Source organism: Microtus ochrogaster, chromosome 10 (assembly GCF_000317375.1).
Source record: "Microtus ochrogaster isolate Prairie Vole_2 chromosome 10, MicOch1.0, whole genome shotgun sequence".
Classification (NCBI taxonomy): Eukaryota; Metazoa; Chordata; class Mammalia; order Rodentia; family Cricetidae; genus Microtus; species Microtus ochrogaster.
Window position 1 is genome coordinate 12,090,744 of NC_022016.1, and position 11,184 is coordinate 12,101,927.

Here is an 11,184-nt window from a genome sequence, read left to right on the forward strand (position 1 = left end):
AAAAAAGAAAAAAAATATTTTCCTGAGAAGAGTTGCTGTCGTCATGGTGTCTCTTCCCAGCAATAAAAACCTTAACGAAGACAATAATATTTAAAAAGACTGAGAAAGGTCAAAAGAAAGAAAAAGAAAAAATAATGAGAAAACTATTGCCATATAAACTACTTTTCTAATGGACGTATGGAAAGGGACACAAATATAGATTTGAATTTGACTTTAATCTCAAATTTTCCATGGTCATTGAGAAGTTCTTAACATAAAATGAAGGCTCTCCCTATCCACCAATGGAATATGTACTTCTTTCCACATCTCATTTTTATTTGTTTGTTTGTTTTTAGGTTTTTTGAGACAGAATTTCTCTGTAGCTTTGGAGCCTGTCCTGGAATTTGTTCTGTAGACCAAGATAACCTTGAACTCACAAAGATTTTCCTGCCTCCACCTCCTGAGTCTTGGGATTAAAGGCACGCACCTCCATTGCCTGGCTCCACATCTCATTTTTAAAATTCATTTGGTGAGGATGGGGTGGGGGTAAGGGGAAATGGGGAGAAAAAAGTGAGAAGGGGAGGATGGGGAAAACTTGGGGGAATGGGACCGTTGGGATGGAGGCAGGGTAGATATAGGAGTAGGGAAGTATATATCTTAATTAAGGGAGCCATTTTAGGGTTGGTGAGAGACTTGACTTTAGAGGTGTTCCCAGGTGTCCATAGAGATGTCTCCAGCTAGATCCTTGGGCAGCTGAGGAGAGGGAGACTGATATGGCCATATTCTATAGCCATACTGATGAATATCTTGCATATCACCATAGAAACTCCATCTGGCAATGGATGAAGCTAAAGACAGAGACCCACATTGGAACTCTGGACTGAGCTCCTAAGGTCCAAATGAGGAGCAGAAGGAGGGAGAACATGAGCAAGGAAGTTAGGACCACGAGGGGTGCGCCCACCCACTGAGACCGTGGCGCTGATCTAATGGGAACTCACCAAGGCCAGCTGGATGATGGAGCGGAGCATGTGATCAAACCGGACTCCCTGAATGTGGCTGATAAGGAGGGCTGAATGAGAAGCCAAGGACAATGGCACAGAGTTTTAATCCTACTGCATGTACTGACTTTGTGGAAGCCTAGTCTGTTTGGATGCTCACCTGCCTAGTACTGGATGGAGGGGGAAGGACCTTGGATTTCCCACAGGGCAGGGAACCCTGACTACTCTTTGGACTGGAGAGGGAGGGGAAGGGGGATGGGGGGAGACAGAGGGAAATGGGAGGAGGCGGAAATTTTTAATTAAATAATATAAAAAGAAAGAAAGAAAGAAAGAAAGAAAGAAAGAAAGAAAGAAAAGAAAAGAAAAGAAAAGAAAAGAAAAGAAAAAGAAAAATATTCATTTTGGTCCACTTATTTCCACAGGGGTGAAACTTTCTTGAAGATTGGGATTCAATGAACTCTCTTCACTGTGTACCCTCAGCACTACAACAGTACCAGGTGCTCAAAAAAAAGGCTTGAAAAATATGTGCATAATAAAATAATCTACTATGTCTAAGCTGGGTTTGTTTGATTCCACTATTTACAAATATTCTCATCACCTATTGCTTTCTTTTTAAAAAATTTTATTTTGGTGAAAATAAAACATAATTCTACCACATGGGAATATACACAAACACAGAGTGTCTGAATACATGGATGAATGCATAGACTTCTTAATCTGTATATGTAATTGTGAAAGAGAAGAAGCTACAAATGATAATTCTTCTGTTATCAATGATAATAAGAGTCCTACCTAGGGTTGCACTTGTATTTCCTTGAAATTCATTCTTGCACAGTCTCATGAGGAAGCTGGACTTCCCCACTGCAGCATCTCCAGCAAGCACAATCTTGTATGCCTTCTGAGATGTCAGTTTGCAGTTATTATCCACCATGTCTGCCTAGAGGGAAATAGCCAGATAGGTGATGACAGGAGCCAGTTTTCATCTAGTAACATGCCATGAAGAGAGTTGTCTCAGTAGCTACGTACTTGAGGTGAAAGAGCTGAGATGGGTTTTCTGGAGGAGCTGACAGTGCTGCCTTCACCAACAGATCCCTGTGGCTTCCAGTGTAACACAGAGGCCACGCTTTCAGAATCAAAAGCTTCTTCATCTTTTATATCAGGAACCTACAAAAACATCAATAATTAAAAACCAAGTCTCTCACATATACCTCTCGATCCAAAGAAACATAAAACTATGTTGCTGTGTCTACTAGCAGTGTGATTTTTAAATGGACCTCCTCTTCAGAGCAAATCTTTGAGAAATCCTCCTTAGTTTCATAGGGAAAAAGATCCATTCTAATGACTAAACTTCCTCTTCATGACCTTAACAACACAGGCTATGGGCTGTTAAAACAGAGTCCCCTAACACATGGTAGAAGATTTTCTTCAAAGGAAGGCATCAGAGTATTCTGGTTTCTGGCTCACATCTGTGTCTGATGCATCTCCCCCAAGGCTCTCCTGTGTTTCATGCAAACTCTGGAATCCTCTCTGGTGCTTGTAGTCTGCTTCAGAGTCACACTCATTGGAGTCTCTCAGAGTAGACAAACCACTGTCAAAACAACTCTCAGACAGGCTGTCAACTTCATAATTCATCTTCTGCAGAGGATCACAGAGAGCCAAAGAGTCACAATCCTCATCTGCATATGAAGAATGGAATGACCTTGTGACAAAAGAGGAGACAGCTTTACCAAGGAGTTCAAAATGTACAAAAGCACAAATGGACAGGCTGACAACATTGTCCCTTGCCAGGAGATACATGATGTTCCCTTAGCATAGAAGAGGAAATATAAAGTGCAGTTTCATTCTGTGCAATACTCTATGAGGACAAAACCCTTCATATATATTAAAAATACACAAAAATTCTTTTAAATTGGCTGACTTATTTCCTGATACAAAGAATGAGTACCCTAGATACAAATATGATCTTATACTATTTTAATAAAATATCCCTAGAATACAAGAGCTTTTTTACTATAATTCAGTTAAACCATGATTGGAATAGTTTGTCTATTTCTAGACATTTCTTATAACTCTTCTATTTGTTAGTCCCTTTGTTTATTTGTTTTGTTTGTTTTCAAGATGGAGTGTTAGATAATTTTTCCTTTGGGGTAATTAGTCAAGGCCTATCCTCATTCAAAATTCCAATGACAAAACAAAGTTCAATCTCACCAAAGTTCACTCTGGAAAACCAATGAGTTTATTGTGTTTGGTTAATGAGCATGGATGAGGGTTTACTGTCAGGAGTGTGAGTGAGCCCTGGAAAGTTTCACTCAGTGTGGCAATGACTTCTCCACAGTTGCACAAATAAAGCCCCCTCTCTTAGACATTCCCATTCTATGTGTACTCTAACCCCTCTCCCAAGACTTCAAGGCTGTGTGCAATTAGGGCAATAACACACACAACTGATTGGGGGACAATGACAGAATACGCAGGTAAAGATGCTGAGACCCTCTCTATCCCCGATCCTTCTATGATGAAAAGTCAACAGTCAAAATCCCAAGCCTAAAGATTTTTTCACATGCAGAGCTTTATATTAACATAGAAAAGAAAAGCACCCTGTTAACTTTGTATATCACTAACCCCCCGAAGGAAGGTCTGTACAGGCCACAGTGGTTTCTAGTTGTGTTCAGAATGAGAAGTAAATGAAGCTTTCCTTGCCTCTCTGAAGTCCTGATGATATGACGAAGAAACTGTCTCTTAGAACAAACTGAAAAGAAACTCTTACTTCATTATCAGAGCCTCAGTTGTGGCATTGCTCTTTCAAAAATGAATTATGAGATGTATGAAGAATTTGTCTTTTATGCTTTCCTCTAAATCTTACTGAGAACTATAAACTGCTCTTAACTGTTACTCCAGAAAAAGTGGCATCAAATCTGCACCTTTTAAAAAATATGTATTATTAGTAAGAGCAAATTCCAGTTACTTATAAGTAAATAAGCCACATTTTATAAACTTAACGAATCAATAAATAAAAATCAAACTAAAGCTGGGTGGTGGTGGCATATGCCTTTATTTTTTTTTTATGTGTGACAGATTTTCTTTTTTTTTTTTTATGCCTTTAATCCCAGCATTTGGAAGGCAGAGACAGGTGGATCTCTGTGAGTTTGAGGTCGGCAAGGTCTACAGAGGGAGTTCTAGGACAGGCTCCAAAGCTACAGAGAAAACTTGTCTGAAGAAAAAAAAAAAAATAGGACCAGTGGCAGCAAGAACATCAGCTATCACCAGGTGTGGTGGAGCACTACCGATCATCACCAACATGAAATCTGAGCAGCTACTGCATGGCTGTCACAATACTGGGTCTGATGAAAATCCACACAGGAGGAGAGAATGGAGAGCATCATTAGGAGGGGGAGTACATCATCATCTGTGCTTAGATTGGACTCTCAAATGACACAGATGTTTGAGATCCCTCCTACTCCTGTAAGTAAGCCCCATAAACTCACTGGTTTATCAAACTGGACTAGAATAGAATTATATCATTAGCCTTTCCATACTGTCCACACATCCCCAAGAAAAAGCCAGGCAATATCAAGATAGTAAGAACATACTTATTTATACTGGAAGTACTCCCCCCACATACAAAAGGGGATAAACTCGAGTTAGAAAACTTCAAACACATAGGAAAATGTAATGTATTTTATTTTTTTTTGAGCACCTTGATATACCACAAACTTAACATTCTTTTAGCTAATAATGTTGGACATGTACACTGATGTGCACACAAGCACACACATATAAATAATCACTGTTTATTATTTGATCTCTTAAGAGTCAAGTTAAATTCTAATTTTTGGAATATGCCAGCAGATCTGTTAATATTTAGTAACTCATAAATCTAGATGCATTTTCTACTTTTTAATTGTTTTCAATACTAAACACTGACAAATCATGACAAAAGGCTCACAATAAACACCATCCATAATGCAACTGAGTTAGGCAATGGTGGGTACAAAATGGTTATACAATAATTCAAAACATCTTGAGAAAATAACTTTTTTCTATGAAATATGTTTACTTACAGTTTCACCTTTTTCACATTTGTGAACGCTAATGTAAGATCATAATAGATAAAAAGTATTACTTAAATATATTTCTTTATTTTAATTCAGCTCTAAGATAATTTGTCTTAGTTTCAACCATGATCTACAAATAAGATAATAAAAAAAGCGGGTGCTACATACCTATCATAGGCCAGTGGCTGAGAAGAATGGAGATTATATTTGGGACTGCTTCTAGAAATTGTATTTCCTGGTGATATGTTGTTCATACGCTGCAATAACAAGTAGTGTTTAGTATGTAGACATTTCCTATACCACAGACAGATGTGTTCATGTAAATCCAAACAATTTAACTCCCAATACAAATAAAATTTATGACTAAACATGAGCAAATATAAATATAAAAAAGTTATTTGGAAAGATTCACATGGTTTCTCTTTCTCATCAATTTTAGCTTTTATATAGCTCTACTGCATATTCCACAAGACTCTGATACCTGCTCAGATACGTGAGGATCCCATAACATCAGCTTCCCCAGATTTGTCTCTTTTGGAAGCATAATCTTGTTGAGTAATTGTTTTGCATTCGAATACGACACTAGATCCTCCTGCCTAAAACTGAGTCACAAAAGTGGGATAAGAAGCTTCATTGCAAATGCAATCTGGAGAAACTTGTTTCTGAGTGGAGGGTTTAAAATCCAAAACCCAAGGCCATCATTCTCTCTAGAGTCTGCCATGGGAAAAAGACATGAGCAAGTCAGAAGCATAGCTGCCTCTTTTTGACTGGAAACATTTTTTTTCTTACACCTACAGGATTTCTCACTTTTTCTTATACATTGCTGTCCTTCTAATTAGCTCTTATATTATTTAACCCTCTAAGGCTAAAATTACATATTCAGCATCTTTCTCTAGCTTCTTAGAATATATAAGAGTTTGATAAACAACATTGCATTTATTTCTGCATTTGGGCAGAATATATTTTTAATTTAGAAAACTTATCTTTTTACTTTATGTCAAGGGAGTCTCACCATAAGATCAACATGCAGTTATTCTAAAATATCACATGGTTTTCTTCACAAAACACTTATCAAGAGAAAGAACTGAATATCTTGTGAGATGATATCACATACCAAAGATCTATTGAGCTTGCTGTAAGTATTTTCCAGTGCACTCCTGAGGCCATCATTACTGTCATGCAGCTTCCGGTTAGCTGTTCTGTATAGGAAAGAAGTCGACAAACAGAAACAGGAAGCACTGGGGGATCGATGTTCCCACTCAGTTTGAGGCAGTGACATTCAGAATGTACAGATAATGTTGTGCTTTTGGTAAGCTTCTGTTTCCCTTTGAACCCCCCAAACAGAGTCAGAGATAGACACAAATTGCAATGATTGAATTGATTGGTTCTTTTTCCTGAAGATCTGGGAGCATTTTAAGAATAAATTTGCTGGGCTGTGGCACTCACTCTTCCTTTAGATAATTTCTGTGTCTACAGGATTAATGTAGGTCTCTGTTCTCTGGTCCACACAGCTCAGCCACAGGAACTGATGCAACATGCTATATCCTACACCATATCCTCTTTATACTCTGATGGGATTTCTGTATCAATCATATACTTGGTTATTGACCTCAGATGGATTGGGGAGTAAATACGAACTTAAGTAATTACTTCATGGGATATCATGAAAGTCATTTAACATCTGCTTCCCTTGGCTAGAAAATAAGGATCACAGAGTCCCTGCCCCATAGAGTATCTAATTTTCCTGTTCATAGCCACTTTATCCTTCATATCTCAGCTCTATTATCGCTTCCACAAAGAGTTCTTTATTGACCTTTAATAGTTCTCCATGGAGAACTTGCACTTTTCCTTTGTTATATTTCTCTCATTTGTTGATATATATCATACTCATTTCTATGGGTAACCAGTTTCTGTCTTCCTCTTCTCTGCTAGACTCATAAGGAAAGAGATTTTTTTTCTGCTACTCACTAATCTTTCCTCAGTTCCAGGAGTATCTCACCCATCAAAGCTGTTAACTGAGAAATCTACTGAATGAGTTAACAAATGAATGAATTAATAAGACTATATAAAAAGTGACTTCTAAAGTTTCCACAACAGAGAGAAAAGAACATTAAAAACTGTAAATATTTGCCCAGGCCCACATTATTTCATTTAGTTAGTTGAAAACCAAAGAATACACTGTGTAAGTGAAACAAATTAGGGAATATTTCTCAAAAAAGATCGTCAGAAGATGTAATTACTACAACTTAGTTGTGAAGTTGATAGATTAAGATAGAATTTCTTTGGAAATGGCTTTTTAATAAATGGAAACTAACAAAGCACATATCTGTAGTAAGCATATCAAATTAAAAGACTAAACACTATTCTATGGCACCATTCAGGTGAAGACCTGGGGAGCTCTTGAGATATGAAGTAAAGAACAATGAGGGTGAAGGCTGCATCCCTCACAGAGGAATAACTCAGATGTACGACACTTTCCTGACCTGAAGGGACCTTGAGAACCAGACTGCACTGGTGTAATTTAGTTAGAGGCAGATGAGTCAGAAATTGAACTGCCCATGCCAAATGTACTGCAGTGAGAAGAAACAGTGATCTGAACACTGGACATGTCAGGTCATCTGACAAATGGCACATGTCTTATTAACAAACAATAGCTAAAATGCAATGAGCATTTTATATGAGAACTTACTGGAGGATTTCAATTTGCCTCTCAAGACTACTCCGATCTTCTGTGTACTCTCGGATTATTTCCAGATCCCTGCAAAATTGTATGTAATGTTTCATGAGGAGAGAAGAGACAGCATGTGTGAACATGTGGCACAACCCCATCACTAGCTTCCAATCCTTATGAGCTACCAAGCCTCATCTGGAGAAACCTGCCCTTCACTGCCAAGCTACAATACAATTGCATATAGGAATCAAAGTACTTTAGCCAAAATTCCTGGGCCCTTTTAGAATTTCTATAAAGTAGCTTATTCACTTTTAGTGTGTTTCAAAAGGTTGTTTCCTATTTAAAGCATTTTTTTTTCTAACAGTCTGATCATTTTTCCCCACGCCAGTCTTGCTTCTCTATTACATTGTTTCTTTCATTTCCCCCTTAACTACAACATTTATAAAACTTTCTTTTTCCCATCGGTGAACTGAAGATAATAAAGATTCCTATAATATAGCGTAGACTGTGGATGAAGGTATAAACATTAATAATGTGCCAACGATACTCTTGGTAGATGGCAATGCTACTTGCTTCAGTCCTTACCCAGTGGATACTGCTGTCACTGGGTCCTATTCATTGGTCCAACACAAGCTGATCATTCCTCCTGTATTCATTGCCTGCTTTTTCTTAACACAGGCGGAAACAAGGCAGTTACACAGCCCTCAAGTTGCAAATGGTATTATTGCTGGTCCTCGGTGCACATTTGTCTTGGTCTTGGCTTTCCTAACTAAACTTGAAAATTTTAAAGAGTGGCGGCATATGTCTCCTTTATTTTAAGTATGCTGAACTCACAACTCATTTTCTCTAAGGATCTACACAGAATATATCCAGAAAAAGTTATGCCATTTAATACTACAACACATAATTCTGAGTGAAGTTTAAAAATGCATAAAATATTTTGCCCAAATGCCCAAATTTATTCTCTGTATATGCATACAACTGTATCTCTCATGTAAGAATGCCTGACTTTGATTATGTGAGGTTCTAAGTTATTAATACCAATTCCTTAAATCCAGTGCACTGAATAATTAATAACTCTTTCTTATATTTTAGGCCATCATTTTTATCTGACGGTAGTTTTAACAGAAAATTGTTATTACACAGTATTTTCTTCCCACAACCAATGAAACCAAACACTTTAAAGCTCTATACTGTCCTAAGAGGCAAATAAATCATATGGTAACTCTTTTAAAAAGATTAAGCACACACATGTACACACAGAGAGATACACACATGAGAGAATCTGTCAGTAAAGGTACCATCTACAGGAATATATATGTATAATGTTTACCAGTGTTAAACTATTATGAATAGTTTCATACCGTTCAGAATTCAGACTCTGGTCAGCATAATCACTTTTCAAAGCATCTAATTCACTCTGAAGAAAGGCTACATTTGTCTGTGCTTCCAAAAGATCTTTCTTGAGTTTTTGATTTTCCTAAAGAAAATGAACCACAAGGGGCATTAGTCTCAGGGTTTCTTGCTCCTAGAAACATGAAGCAGTACATAGCGTAACTTCACAAAAATAAATCCTATGTTCATCACATCTTCCTGTTCAAAGAACCAATTATATACTCAAATATTGTACATTAGCAAGGTTTAAGGTTGTTTTTCATTTTGTACCTGACATCTGCCCAAAACGATAATAAACAAGGACTGATAATCATGTTATTGGAAAATTAACTGAGACAAAATATCTGAACACTTTTCTAAAATTAGTTACACTGATTGCTTTTAATAATAAAAACTTTTATCTAATTTCTTAAAATGTAATTAATAACAGAAATGCATAGTTATGAAACTTTAAATTTCCCTTTAAAAAAGAAATCACTGGACACTTGTAGTTTAAATAGCTGATTGTGCACATAGATGGTTTATTTTTCCATCCCAGAAAAAAAAATCATGAATATGAAATTACAATGGAAACAAACCATTTACAGTTAAAGGTATAGATGAGGGGGATGATATATAATCAAGTGACTGAAACATATTTCTAGGAATTGGAAACTAGATGATGCCTCCCTCCCAAAGATGAGAATCCGGAAAGAGAGTTGGTAATGTGAGGGGTACAATTTAAGAGTTTACCCTACACCACAGAGCTTTTTCTCCCAGTTTCCAGGTTTAGAAGTGGCATGAAACCTTTTAAGAAGAAGCCAAGTAGGTGTCCCTTAGGTCAATTAGAGTGCTGTCCTTGGAAGTGATCTTTCAAAGTCAGTTGCTGTTTCCTTGTTTACCCTTCTGGCTCATACTCCAGCAATCTACCAAGAAGTCCACAGTAAAGCTAAGTTGACACTGCCCCATGCTCTTGAATCCTTACAACCTTACAACTGTGAGATAAATAAAGCCCTTTATAAAAGTTAGCCTGCCTCCATATTTAATTATGCTAATAAAATGCACCAAGGCAACATTCTAAAACAAATGCCTAGGAGATCCTGCAGTAGAAAGCAAAAAGGCCAAGTGGCCCAGTCACACACCCTAAAGCAGAATGAGAAGAGAAGCTAGAGGGCTGGAAAGGTGGTTCGGGAATAAAGGATACTCTTTCTGAGCACACCAGCAGGCAGAATGAGAAGTGAAGCTGGGTGACTGGAAGGGTGGTTCAGGAATAAAGAATACTTGTTGCTCTTCCAGGGAATCTGGGTTCTAGTCCCATAACCCACATAATTACTTATAGCCATCAGTAGCCCCAGTTCCAGGGGATCCAATACCCTCTTTTGCCCTTTTTAGATAACAGGCATATATATGGTACAGAGCCAGTACATCCAAACAAAACACCCATATACATAAAGTGAAAATAAATATGTAGTTTAAAGAAGGGGTGCAGGAAAATAAATTAAAACTCACAGGTGATGGTAGCAATTGTCTTTCATCCCAACCCTGAGAAGGTGGAGACAGCTGAATCTCTGTGTCACATAGACAAACTTTCAAGGAAGTGTGTATATACATGTCTGTGTCTGTCTGCCCATCTGTCTGTCTCCAATAACATAACAACGACATAGTGACCAACTCTTGTCTATCATATTTTGGCAACAAATGCCACATATAAAGATAGGAATGATGTTAAGAATTTAAATTTTTTAAACTTAAATAATATACAATAGTTGAATCAATAATTGATTCTTTGAACAAGAAGGTTTGAGGAACAGGGAAAGAATGTGAGAGTTATGTTATGTACTGCTTCATTTTCCCCAGAAACAAGAAGCACTCAGTCTAATGACATTCAAGGTTCATTTATTCAAGAAAATATTAGTTATAATGAAGCAAAAAATCAGATATACATATTTGCGTGTGTACAGAAAGATTAAAACAATCCAGTAAGATGTGTCATTTCATGACCTCCAAAATTAATATTTTCAAGAAAAATAAAGAATTTTACAGTAGTCATGACATCACAAATATGGTTGAGTATTTTTGTACGGCCTAGTTTTACAAAAACTTATCACAA

At 37.2% G+C, this 11,184-nt stretch overlaps 1 protein-coding gene across 1 annotated transcript in view; it reads right to left on the minus strand.

Moving 5' to 3' along the window:
* Rasef (RAS and EF-hand domain containing) overlaps positions 1 to 11,184 on the minus strand; it is a 59,045-nt gene that overhangs the window by 17,053 nt on the left and 30,808 nt on the right. Inside the window, exons 6-12 of the mRNA XM_005352657.3 lie at positions 9,065 to 9,180; positions 7,719 to 7,787; positions 6,144 to 6,228; positions 5,198 to 5,286; positions 2,442 to 2,676; positions 2,004 to 2,141; positions 1,770 to 1,914 (exon numbers count right to left, since the gene is read on the minus strand). Of these exons, the coding sequence (XP_005352714.1) occupies positions 1,770 to 1,914; positions 2,004 to 2,141; positions 2,442 to 2,676; positions 5,198 to 5,286; positions 6,144 to 6,228; positions 7,719 to 7,787; positions 9,065 to 9,180 (877 nt within the window). The remainder of the gene's footprint in view (positions 1 to 1,769; positions 1,915 to 2,003; positions 2,142 to 2,441; positions 2,677 to 5,197; positions 5,287 to 6,143; positions 6,229 to 7,718; positions 7,788 to 9,064; positions 9,181 to 11,184) is intronic.